Raw genomic sequence first — 13,806 nt, 5'->3', positions numbered from 1 at the left:
ATTCAAAACACTTTTATACAGACCCAAATAGAGCACCTTTACTTCATTGTTATCACGGCTGTCCAGAAGTAGGCACTTATCTTCATATGTCGTCAGAATGTCAGAAACTTACATAAGTCTGGACAACCACTTCTGAACTACTTAGTGAAATATTTGACAAATAAATTATACTTAATCTTGAACAAGCCCTGTTACACTTTCCCATTCAGGGCCTTTCTAAACATTCAATGAAGCTAGTTAGCATAATATGCACTGCTGTGAGGACAGTTATTGCTAAATACTGGAAATCAACGATTCCACACTATGATATCATATTAAACAAAATTAGATACTATCAGCAAATGGTCAACATTGCCTCTACTCTATTAGATAATAGGAATGAATATTTAAATATCTGGGAGGATTAGATAACATGGGAAGACACAACTAGAATGCAATATAGGCACAGTATAAGAAATCAGGTCTAATATAGGACATATAAAAATTGGAGACAGATACCACGAGTGATCATTCTACCTTTTTCTCTTTGAACTCTTCTATCCACTTATTTCTATACTTGTAAGTAACTTAAGAAGAGTAACTTTCAGGAGTTTATTCTGAGAACAGTGTTGTTTTATGTCTTACTACACATCATATGTTACTCTGTATTATAAGAAGCTCTATTGCCATTCGGAAATGTATGTCTTTCCTTGTTATGTATTTTGTTTATGCGGAAAACTCCAATAATAAAAATATTTCAAATAAAGTAGCAGGTTGCACAATGCAGATTAGTATTCTTCACAACACATGCATACAGGTACAAAACCAATTCAATTATCGTTATATAGGCAAATACAATTCCACTATATATACTCATTCAAAACATAGGGCTCTATTTAACAAACTCCGTATGGAGCTTGATGGCACCTGTTTCTGGCGAGTCTTCAGACTCACCAGAAACAGCAGTTATGAAGCAGCGGTCACAAAGACCGCTGCTCCATAACCTGTCCGCCTGCTCTTAGCTGGCGGACAGACATCGCCACAATACAACCCGATCGAGTACGATCGGGTTGATTGACACCTCCCTGCTGGCAGCCCATTGGCCGTGAGTCTGCAGGGGGCGGCGTTGCACCAGCAAAAAAAGTGCAAACTCTTTATGCCAAAAATAGATCAACACACTGTTCATCATAATGAGAAATGTCTCTTTTTTCTTGATATACTAGATGACAACCCTCTAAATATCCTATATAATAAAAGGCCAGGTATGTTTGTCAGATGCAGTCATGCGCAGTAGAGACAAACATACCTGGCCTTAACATTAAAATCAGTGTCGGCTTGGAGCGAGGTCAGTGGCACCTGTGAGGTCTGTCGCGCGAGATAGGGGGCGAGAGCTACACAGCGCACAAGCTGAGGTCAGTGACAGCTGTGAGGTCTGGCGCGAGATAGGGAGCACGAGGTACACAGCATGCAAGCTGATTGAGAAAGGCTGTGAGAAAGGCTGAAATTTAATAGTCTAAATTATAATGCACCTAATACATTAGCCTGGTGCCCCTCCCACACCGGTATAAGGCTCTTACCCCCTCCAATACCGCTGAGGAGCCGTCAAGCTGAAAGGTTTCTGCAGCTCAAAAAAACTCCCTCTGCACACTAATGACCACGAGCGTAATGAAGAGCCTAGGCACTGGCAGAAAGGGCCAAATTTATCCTAAGACGGAAAAAAATATCCACCATACTGCACTCTGCCTATGCCTCCTTCAGGACTCTGGCATCTCCCTAGCGCTCCCTGTGCAGACCCTGAAAATGAGTAACACTAGGGAAGCCGGCCAGCTGACAGGGTCCTGCAGCGCATAAGGGATCCTTTTGCAATAGCGCTGATTGAAGGAGGAGAGGGGGGGGAGAGTGAGCACAAGAGAGGGGGGGAAGAGTGAGCACACGAGAGGGGGGGAGAGTGAGCACAAAAGAGAGGGGGGAGAGTGAGTACAAAAGAGAGGGGGGAGAGTGAGTACAAAAGAGAGGGGGGAGAGTGAGCACAAAAGAGAGGGGGAGAGAGAGCAAAAGAGAGGGGGAGAGAGAGAGAGCAAAAGAGAGGGGGAGAGAGAGAGCAAAAGAGAGGAGAGAGAGCAAAAGAGGGGGGGTGAGCAAAAGAGGGGGGAGAGAGAGAGCAAAAGAGGGGGAGAGAAAGAACAAAAGAGGGGGAGAGAGAGCTCAAAAGAGAGGGGGGAGAGAGAGGGAGCAAGGGTTAGAACCACAGTACTTAAAAAATTGGCCCGTGTACACGGGCTTTAGGACTAGTCATATTATAAAACACCATTTACCTCACTAGACACATGATTTACACCTAAAATGAGTGTGTGCAGTGCAACACACTTTATGCCAAAAATTGATCAACACACTGTTCATCATAATGAGAAACGTCTCTTTTTTTTCTTGATATACTAGATGACAACCCTCTAAATATCATATAATAAAACACCATTTACCTCACTAGACACATGCAAAAAAAAAACAATGGCACTACTGGAACAATTATGGTGAACCCAATGTTTATTATGAGTTTAAATCTTAGTGTAAGAGAGTTGTCTACACATTTCGATTTTTATATTATATAAATATTTATATTATAGGTGCTGTGAACTGAATACAATTTTACCCAAAACAGTACAAGACTTCAAAAAAATGTAAAACTTCAAGAACTCAAATTCCCTATCATGGTGGCCCGACCCAGGGGTTATCTACGCCTATGGAAATATCAGTGGCATTATATGATGACGAAGCCCACTCCGACTCTTTGGAGGAGGCCCCTTCTGGGTCGGAGTCCATGTCATCTAAACCTCCAGCTGCGGAGGAGCCTGACTTTAGGTTTAGGATAGAGAATTTGCACTTCTTGCTGAAGCAAGTGCTTGCTACTCTGGAGGTTCCGGAACCGAAGCTTCCGGAGGAACCTGCGATTCCTAAGCTTGATAAGGTATATGAGGACAGGGTGGTACCTCCGGCCTTCCTGGTTCCTGTTAAGATGGCTAATATAATTAACAATGAATGGGAGCTATTAGGTTCTTCCCTTTCCCCTTCTTCTTTCTTTAAGAAACTGTTTCCCTTTCCGAACTCACAGCTTGAGCTGTGGGGTACTGTCCATAAGGTGGATGGTGCTATCTCCATACTCGCGAAGTGGACAACTATTCCCTTCGAGGATAGTTAGTCTTTTAAAGAGCCCAGGGATAAAAAGTTGTAAAACATGTCAAGGAAGATGTTTCAACACACAGGATTTGTTTTTCAGCTGGCAGTGGCTGTAACCGCAGTTGCCGGAGCTGCGATGTATTGGTGTGAATCCCAGTGTGAAATGGTCGAGGGGGAGACTTCCATCAACGAAATACAGGATAAGATTAAGGCGCTGAAGATCACCAATTCTTTCATCTGTGATTCCAATATGCAAATTATTCGCCTGAACACTAAGGATTCAGGTTTTTCCATTTTAGCTCGCAGGGCTCTGTGGCTAAAGTCTTGGTCTGCGGACATGACCTCTAAGTCGAGGCTGTTGTCCCTGCCTTTTCAAGGAAAGATTCTGTTCGGTCCATGATTGGATTCGATTATATCCATGGTTATGGGAGGCAAGGGAGCTTGCCTAACGCAGGATAAGAAGGCTAAGCCTAAAGGATCTACTTTTCGTCCCTTTCGTGTGGACAAGACCCAGCGCCAGCAGCCCACCGCAAAAATGGACCAGTCCAAGGGAACTTGGAAGCCGGCCTCTTCTAGGGTCCTTCAGCTTCATCAGATTCTAGACCGACAACATTACCTCAGTGGCTTACATCAACCATCAGGGGGGTACGCGGAGCTCCCTAACCATTAGGGAGGTGTCTCGGATCTTGGAGTGGGCAGAGTCCCACAGCTGCTTGCTCTCACTGATTCACATTCCAAGTGTGGACAACTGGGAAGCAGGCTTTCTCAGCAGGCAATCTTTCCATCTGGGGGAATGGTCTCTTCACCCCGAAGTGTTTGCAGAGTTTTGTCTCAGGTGGGGAACGCTGGAGATAGATCTCATGGCATCCAGACTCAATTGCAAGCTACCCCGATATGGGATGAGCCCCAGGGATCCCCAGGCAGAGCTGATAGATGCCTTAGTGGTACCTTGGGGGTTCAGCCTAGCTTACATTTTTTCACCATTACCTCTTCTATCTCGTGTAGTGGCACGCATCAAACAGGAGCGAGCTTCAGCCATTCTGATTGCTCTATCCTGGCTGCAAGGACGTGGTTTGCGGATCTGGTGGGGATGTCATCCTCTCCGGTGTGGAGGTTACCCTGTCGCAGGGATCTGCTGGAACAGGGCCCTTTTCAACATCAAAAACTCTATTCTCTGAGGCTGACTGTGTGGTGATTGAACGCCTAGTCTTGGCCAAGAGAGGTTTTTCTGAAAGTGTGATTGATACGCTAATTCAGGCAAGAAAGCCAGTCACTCGTCGCCTCGTCTACCATAAGGTGTGGAGGACTTACTTGTCCTGGTGTGAGAAGCATGGATATCCTTGGCATAAGGTGAAGGTGTCCAGGATTCTGTCCTTTCTCCAAGACGGTTTGGAGAAGGGTCTAGGCGCCAGTTCCTTAAAGGGACAGTTTTTGGCATTATCAGTCTTGTTGCATAGGAGACTCGCTGAGCTCCTTGACATCCAATCTTTTGTTCAGACTCTGTCTAGAATCAGGCCTGTCTTTAGACAGTCTGCTCCCCCATGGAGCTTAAACTTGGTCCTTAAGGTATTGCAGAGGGTTCTGTTTGAGCCTATGCATTCCATTGACATTAAGATTCTGTCCTGGAAGGTTCTCTTCCTGTTGGCCATTGCATCGGCACGCAGAGTATCTGAACAGGCTGCCTTGCAATGTGAGCCTCCTTATCTGGTTTTTCATGCGCATAAGGCTGTGCTTTGCACTGGTTTGGGGTTTCTTCCCAAGGTGGTGTCTACCCATAACATTAATCAGGAAATAGTTGATCCTTCTTTGTGTCCTAACCCTTCTTTTTCTAAGGAGAGGTTACTTCATAACCTGGATATGGTTCGTGCCTTAAAGTTCAATCTTCAGGCTACAAAGGATTTCAGGCAGTCTACATCTCTTTTTGTGGTGTATTCAGGGAAGCACAAGGGGCAGAAAGCCTCTTCTACTTCTTTGTCCTTTTGGTTGAGGAGCTTGATTCGCTTGGCCTATGAGACAGCGGGTCATAAGCCTCCTCAGAGGATCACGGCTCATTCAACTAGAGCTGTGGCTTCGTCTTGGGGATTTAAGAATGAGACCTCTAAGTTGTAAGGCGGCTAACTGGTCCTCCTTACAAATTTGATGTTTTTTCTTCTGCGGAAGTTGTTTTTGGGAGACAGGTTTTGCAGGCTGTGGTGCCCTCATTTAGTGTCCTCTAGAGCTTGGGTATATGTTCCCAACAGTAATGAATGAAGTCTTGATCTTTCCTCCCCTTTAGATGGAAAACATAAATTATGCTTACCTGATAATTTCATCCACGGCTCCGATGTCCGGATGGGCAGACCTAAATTTAATTTATCTTCTGGCACCATTCATACCCTGATATTTCTCTTACTGTTCCTTGTTCCCTTGGCAGAATGACTGAGGGAAGTGGGGTAGGTATTTAAGTCTTTGGCTGGAGTGTCTTTGCCTCCTCCTGGTGGTCAGGTTCTTAATTCCCAACAGTAATGAATGAAGCCGTAGACTCTCCTCCCCTCAATGGAAATTATCAGGTAAGCTTAATTTATGTTTTCTGTGCAATGGAGCAAGACCTATACTCTGTCCCAGAAAAAATTAAATGATGCAAAATAATTGTAATCATCTATAAACAATTACATTTTTATGTTTTGCAAGTTCGCCTTTAAAACATTTGAAATATATAGAAAATATTGCTATATATATATATATATATATATATATATATATATATATATATATATATATATATATATATAAACAGATTTCATGAGCATTATTGTATATGAATTGTATTTAATCTAGAACACCAAGGAGGATGTGTTGCTATGAGAACTATAGATTCTTCTGGTGGTCGCTGGGAAGTAAAAGACTGCAGAAATTTTAAGGCAAAGTCTTTGTGTAAGAAGGCAATTGCAACCGTTCAAGACAAGATATTTTCTGGTGAAGGAAACATTCACGGCGTTTGTTCTTTATGGGAATCTGAACCATATCTTGATCACTGCTATATGGTAATAAAAAATATGTTTATACATACATAAGGAAGCTGTGTTAGAAACCTAGATATATTTTCTAGTATCATTGTGAATAGTTTATTAGTTTATTGCCACATAGGAGAGCATAGTTAGCAATAAGTAGCAAGTTAGAAATTCTTAGTTACTCATAAGTTGGGTTAGTGTTTATTGCCACAAGGAGAGCAGAGCAAAGTTAGTAATAAATACTCAAATGATGGGTTACGGATATGAAAGGCATTTTTGTTGGCGGTGTTTAAAAAAATATATATGTTTTTTTTTTAGTAACAGTTTTGGTATGATGAATAACCCCACATTTTATTTTCATGGTTACAGAGGCTTGTCCCTTAGCTATATACCTGTGGGCATGCACCCTATTAGCTAAAGAGCTAAATTACTTAAACACATTTAGTTGCTGCTCTATTATTTTACTATTTAAAATATTAACCAATGTAATGATTTGACCCTCTGTTTTTAAGGTGTTTCACCATGAGAAAGTGTTGTTGAAAAGAACTTGGGAGGAAGCTGAAGAATTTTGCCAAGGTTATGGAGGGCACCTTGTAAGCTTTGCTCATATAGATGAAGAAAACTTCCTAACTGAGCTCTTGGAAACCATGTTTCATCAGTATGTACCCACCATAAATGTAAAATAATAAAAAGATCATACAATATGCTGCAGATTATAATGTATTTTACTGGCCTAGTAAATACCTGCATGATTTATATTGCACCATTGTACACCTACTTCTTGTGTATATCCAGCAGGATTTAAAAAATGAAAGTATAAATGTTAATCGTTCCAAACTCATTTTTTATTTTCCAAACACGTTGCTGCTACTCTTATATCATGTTTTGGTAATGGTAAAGGTCCACAAGATCATCACATGTGGGATTACTTTTCCTGTGTACCAGGATGAGGCAAAACATCCCTACATTCTAGAGATTTGCTCCACTCCATATACCCAGCACTCAGTTACCATACTAGTTTCTTTTTTGCTTCCATAGAAGAAGAACATATGAAGTGCTCTGATATTCATGTTGTTGTTCAACCTGAGGCCCATTTGTCCCATCAGAGTGCCTTTTTGAAAGAGGGGATAAAGTGAAACTCTTCTCCAGTGGGTAATGTCACAACCCCCCTAATGGAAATGAAGATTTATCTGCACAATCCCTTTGTGTACAGTGTGCTGTTCCTTGCAATTGTATTTGCACTTCCTGGGATTATCCCTTCTATTGAATGCAGTATGCAGTACAAGATAGTGCAAGGTATTGCTAAGTAATTAGAACAATTGCCTTCCCAAACCTATCAACTATTTACAGGGATACATTCTGGCAGTTTTGCAAAGTTTAGACTAATGTCTTTTTTAGCATAATCAACACTACCACTGCAGCCTCTCATCAATTCACTTTGTTAATGTTTAAGGTCTCAAACTATTTGGGGTTATTCAGGTTAACAAAGGGGTTAACTGATGTGGAATGGTGAGAATCCCACTGTCATTATGAGCATTTCTGTCCCATTCACTCCAGCGCGGTTGCCAACTTTGAAGCCTGTATACCAGTTCCTTGCACTGTCCGGATGGAGGTGATGAGAGAGCTATTTCTGCATTTCTAGATATTGGCTTGGGGGTTTAGTGCTTACTTGGGGATCATGTTAGAGATTCATCTGTATGCTTTATATGTAAAAAATATGTATGTGTGTCCTTTTGTCAGCTCTCTGGAAATTTTGCTGTGCTTCTTTCTAACTCTTGATATGGATTATCTGACCACTTATTCTAAGCAGTGGTCACTATTCCTCTCCCAGTGAAGTGCAGACATTTAACAGATGCTGGGGTACCTCTCTTCACAGCCAGTTTTCCATGGGCTCTCTTATGTTTAATGACCTGTCTAGTTCCCATGTTTTTAAAAAGGGGATATTGGATTCAGAATGTTCCTCAGAAGATTATTCATTGTCTCAGTTGCAGGCCCCCTTTCTGGGCTCATTAGGGGAAGATGTGTCATTTAATTTCAACCTATATCATATTTATGCAATGTTAATTGAACTATGATGTACTCTGGAGGTGGATGATGTGTCTAATCCTCCTATGGTTTGCACTAATATGCTAGATGAATTTCTCGAGTCTGCTCCTGAGCAGGCTGTCTACTTTAATATTTAATATCAGTTTCGGGTATTGGTCTGTAAGAAGCAAAACTTGCATACCTTATGTTGCTTCCGCTAAGTTTAAAGCTATGTTTCCATTACCAGCTTGTAACTTAGAGGTATGTGAGACCATTCCTAAGGTGGATGGAGTAATCTTTACTCCTAAGTGAATCATTATTCCCTTGGATGAGAGTATCTCCTTTAAAGTTCTAATGGACAGGAAACGGGAAGGTTTCCATAGATGGTCTTTTTCAGCTTGCTGGATTCTTATTTTGCCCTGCTATTACTGTGGCCTGTATAGTGGTGGCCATGTTCCTCTGGTGCGATAGCTTCTTTTAGAGGTAGCTTATGAGGAATATATCCTTGAATGACTTCTGCATTATGTTACACTGATTAAAATTGCTAAAAGATTTTGCCTAGATTACGGGTTTTGCATTATGAGCGGCTCGGTAATAATTTGCAAGTTATTTCCACCGCTCACCTCCCTATAGCGCTGCTATTACAGGTTTGCAAAAACCCGGTGTTAGCAGGCAATATGGCAGCGTTGAGCTCCATACCGCACACAAATACCAGCGCTGCTTTGAGCTGGTTTTACGTGCTCGTGCACAATTTCCCCATAGACATCAATGGGGAGAGCCGGCTAAAAAAAACACCTGCAAAAAAGGAACATAAAGCTCCGTAACACAGCTGCATTGATTCCTATTGGGAAAGAAAAGTTATGTTTACACCTAACACCCTAACATAAACCCCGAGTCTAAATACCCCTAATCTGCCGCCCCTAACATCGCCGCCACCTACCTACACATAATAAGCCCTAATCTGCTGCCCCCAATGTTGTCGCTACCTACATTACACTTATTAACCCCTAATCTGTCGCACCCAATGTCGTTGCTGCCCCCAACGTCGCCGCCACTATACTAAAGCTATTAACCCCTAAACCTAACCCTAATTCTTACCCTAACATAATCCTAACCCTAACACCACTAACTTTAACATAATTAAAATAAATCTAAATAAAAATTACTATTAATACCTAAATAATTTCTATTTAAAACTAAATACCTATAAAATAAAACCTAACCTAGCTCTAATATAACTAATAGTTATATTATAGCTATCTTAGGTTTTATTTTTATTTCACAGCTAAGTTTGTATTTATTTTAACTAGGTAGACTAGTTAGTAAATAGTTATTAACTATTTACTAACTGCCTAGTTAAAATAGAATTCTATCAGCCAATCGGAGTTTAAGGGACACCATCTTGGATGACGTCCCTTAAAGCAACCTTCATTCTTCAGTAGCCGTCAACAGAAGAGGATGCTCCGCGCCGGATGTCTTGAAGATGGAGCCGCTCCGCGTCGGAATGATGAAGATAGAAGATGCCGTCTGGATGAAGACTTCTGCCCGCCTGGAGGACCACTTCTTGCCGCTTGGATGAAGACTTCTCCCGGCTTCGTTGAGGACTTCTGCCTGCTTGGATGAAGACTTCTCCCGGCTTCATGAGGATGGATGTCCAGTCTTCAAAAACTGTAAGTGGATCTTCGGGGGTTAGTGTTACATTTTTTTAAGGGTTTATTGGGTGGGTTTTATTTTTAGCTTAGGGTTTGGGCAAAGAAAAAGAGCTAAATGCCCTTTTAAGGGCAATGCCCATCCAAATGCCCTTTTCGGGCAATGAGGAGCTTAGGTTTTTTAGATTGGATTTTATTTGGGGGGTTTGGTTGTGTGGGTGGTGGGTTTTACTGTTGGGGGGTTGTGTGTATTTTTTTTACATGTGAAAGAGCTGATTTCTTTGGGGCAATGCCCCGCTAAAGGCACTTTTTAAGGGCTATTGGCAGTTTAGTTTAGGCTAGGGCTTTTTTTATTTTGAGGGGGCTTTTATATTTTTATAGGGCTATTAGATTATGTGATCATTTCTTTTTTATTTTGTGTAATTTAGTGTTTATTTTTTTTTTGTAATTTAGTTAATTGTATTAGTGTAACTCAGGTTAGGTTTTATTTTACAGGTAAATTTGTATTTATTTTAACTAGGTAGTTAGTAAATAGTTAATAACTATTTACTAAATAGTCTACCTAGTTAAAATAAATACACACTTTTAGTTATATTGTAGCTAGGTTAGTTTTTATTTCATAGTATTTAGTTTTAAATAGGAATTATTTAGGTATTAATAGTAATTTTTATTTAGATTTATTTTAATTATGTTAAAGTTAGTGGTGTTAGGTTTAGGGTTAGACTTAGGGTTAGGTTTAGGGCTTAATATGTTTATTATATTGGCGGCGATGTCCGGAGCGGAAGATTAGGGGTTAATAATTTTATTTTAGTGTTTGCGATGCGGGGGGGGGCGCGGTTTTAGTGGTTAATAGGTAGTTTATGGGTGTTAGTGTACTTTGTAACACTCTAGTTATGAGTTTTATGCTACAGATTTGTAACGTAAAACCCATAACTACTGAGTTTAGATGGCGGTACGAATCTTGATGGTATAGGGTGTACCGCTCACTTTTTGGCCTCCCAGGCAAAATTTGTAATACCGGCGCTATGGAAGTCCCATTGAAAAAGGACTTTTTGAAAGGTGCGGTAGTTACGTTGCGTTACGGCCAAAAAAGTGTGCGGTAAAGCTGTACCTACAAGACTCGTAATAGCAGCGGTAGTGAAAAAGCAGCGTTATGAGGCTTTTTCACTCATAACGCAAAACTCGTAATCTAGCCGTTTATTAGTTATGGTTTGCATTATTTCTAAGAGAACTGCAATGGTGACTTTTGTTATACTTGTCTTATGGTTTAAGTTGTTTGATCCAGGTCGTAGTCTGTCATATTCATATGAAACTATCTGCAGTATTTTTCCTCTAGTGCAAGTAGGCCATTTTATATTTACAATTGATCTAAATGACACCTATCTTCACATTCTGTCTCACAGGGATCTTGCAACGTTCCTTCACTTTGCCTTTCTGGGCAAGCACTAAAAGTGTGTAGCTCTGCTATTTGGTTTAGCCGCAGAACCCCAAGTGTTTACCAAATTTTTATGGAAACTTTGATGATGGTGGCTGGGGCTCAGGACATATCAGTAGCTCATTACCTAGATGATAGATCTTGAGCAGGTGATTTCCTTTCAGAAGGCAGTGGAACTCACAGATGTCTTGTTACTGATGCTGTGCAAACATGGCTGGTGCATACATTTACCATAGCGTTCTATTCCTATTAAGTGTTATAGACTCAGCATCCTTACGATTCATAAGATAATTTGTGCTTATTTGCAGCAAATTCCCCTTCCAGCTGTAGCACAATGTATAGAAATGGTGGGGTAGCTGGTTCATATGCGGTTACCTTTGCACTAGTGGAATGGAGGTCACAAGGATCTGTCTCAGAGGATATCTGTAGATCAGGAGAAAGAACAGCATACCAATCCATTGTGCAAGGTTCCTCACTCTGGAGGCCACTCTGGACAGTGCTTATGACAGACACAAGTCTTCTACGCTGGGGTGGTCTGGAAATCTCAGAGCGTAGACAGCTTGGCCTTCTCGGGAAAAAACTTTTGCCTATCAATATTTCGGAATTATGTACCATCTTCAGGGCTCCACGGAGCTGGTACAGTCTCAGACAGGAGTCTTACATTCAATTTCAGTTTGGAGAATGTCACAGTGAAGGCTTATATCAATCATCAGGGAGGAACCCAGAGTTATTGGGCTATGAAAGCAGCATCTTGCATTCTCAGATAGGTGGAAAACAACAAACCTCTGATCTCAGCCATTCAAATCCCAGTTATCAACAGCTGTGAGGTGGACTTTCTTTCAAAGCCTTCATCTGGGAGGGTGTTCTCTGCATCATGAGGTGTACGATTAGATCATGAAATAGATTAAATGGCATTTCATTTCAATCACACAATCAAATTGGTACACTATTGTGAAATGCACAGGACCCTCAGGAAGCTATTCCTTAGTGGTCTCCTGGTCATTCAAGTTGAGGTACATCTACCCATGGTGACAGACAAAATCCAACTGGGAGGGGGGTGTCAGTAATTCTGATTGCAGCTGCTTGCCCTTGCATAACTTGGTATGCAGACCATATTCAGGTGTCCTCTTGCTCACCATGGTATATTTCTCTTAGGCTGGATCTCCTATTACCTGGGCTCTTCTGATGGGGCTATTGAGACCTAGATTCAGTCTCAAAACCTGTGACTAGGCTTATCTATCACAAGGCGTGGAAGATATATTTGGCTTGTTGGAGATTCTTATAGATCCCTAGAGTTTTACATGGAGAAATATTTATCAGCCAGTTCTGTAGTTTGTGCTTTGATTTTTTTTTTTTGCTCTCTTTTTCCACTTTTCTGGACCTCACAGTCAGAATGCTTCTACTATTACCTTAGCAGCTTCAGTTAAGGCTTTGATTAGGAAGGCTTATCTTGTTGTGGGGAAATCTCCCTTGGAGGGTGTTACTACTCATTCAACTTGAGCAGTAGCTATTTCTTGGACCTTTTGTATTGATGCTTCTCCTGAACAGATTTACTACTTGGTCTTTCTTGTATACTTTTCCAAACTTCTATAATTTTGATGATTATGCCTTGGTTGAGGTGGCTTTTGGCACAAAAGTACTGTGGTGCCTGATTGGTAATTTGTGCTGCCCTTTTATGTTGGTTTTGTTGATTTCACTTCTTGGGTATTGGATCCACATTTGATGACTTTCACCACACTATATAAAAAAGAAAATGTATGCCTACCTGACATATTAATTTATTTCAGGATAGAGAGTCCTTATTAGTATTGTTATACAGAAGGTAACAGTGCACATTTTGCACTTCTTTTTCCCTGCTTTGATCCTTTACTATATTTCTAGATTTTCTTCTTTTTTTGGCTGTACTGAGTATGATAGGGGAGTGGTGGGAATATGGCGAGGAGAAACACTGTAGAATGTAGGGCTGTTTTGTCTCCTCCTGAAATAAATGAATTTATCATATAAGCATATATATATTTTTTTCATTTTCAGACATGAGGACAGACAGTTTTGGATTGGCTTTAATAAAAGAAATCCATCTTCTGAAGGGTCTTGGGAATGGTCAGATGGAGCAGTGGTAAGTAATAGAGGAAGAAAAAGAGCAAAATAAATAATGTTACGTCTTTTCTTTTTTATCTTGTTTTTAAACCCAAATTTTATATTTCATCATTCAGATAAAAAGTTTCCAATTTACTTCTGTTATCAGATTAGCTTTGTTCTCCTTTTATTCTTTGATGAAGAGATATCTAAATAGGTACTACGCTCATGACTGGAGCACTACATAACAGGAAATAGTGCTTCCATATAGTGCTCTTGTTAATGTATAACATTGTTGCAAAACTGCTGCCATATACAGGCCCATTTATCAAGCTCCGTACGGAGCTTGAAGGGCCGTGTTTCTGGCGAGTCTTCAGACTCGCCAGAAACACAAGTTATGAAGCAGCGGTCTATAGACCGCTGCTTCATAACCCTGTCCGCCTGCTCTGAGCAGGCGGACAGGAACCGCAGGAAATCA

At 41.0% G+C, this 13,806-nt stretch overlaps 1 protein-coding gene across 1 annotated transcript in view; it reads left to right on the top strand.

The window, feature by feature from the left end:
- PLA2R1 (phospholipase A2 receptor 1) overlaps positions 1-13,806 on the top strand; it is a 528,401-nt gene that overhangs the window by 155,285 nt on the left and 359,310 nt on the right. Inside the window, exons 11-13 of the mRNA XM_053698351.1 lie at positions 5,971-6,176; positions 6,656-6,801; positions 13,284-13,368. Coding sequence (XP_053554326.1) covers positions 5,971-6,176; positions 6,656-6,801; positions 13,284-13,368 — 437 coding nt within the window. The remainder of the gene's footprint in view (positions 1-5,970; positions 6,177-6,655; positions 6,802-13,283; positions 13,369-13,806) is intronic.

The sequence above is a fragment of the Bombina bombina genome, chromosome 1 (assembly GCF_027579735.1).
Source record: "Bombina bombina isolate aBomBom1 chromosome 1, aBomBom1.pri, whole genome shotgun sequence".
Lineage (NCBI taxonomy): Eukaryota > Metazoa > Chordata > Amphibia > Anura > Bombinatoridae > Bombina > Bombina bombina.
The sequence above is the reverse complement of the archived record's forward strand: the minus strand, read 5'-3'. Positions and strand labels throughout refer to the sequence as shown.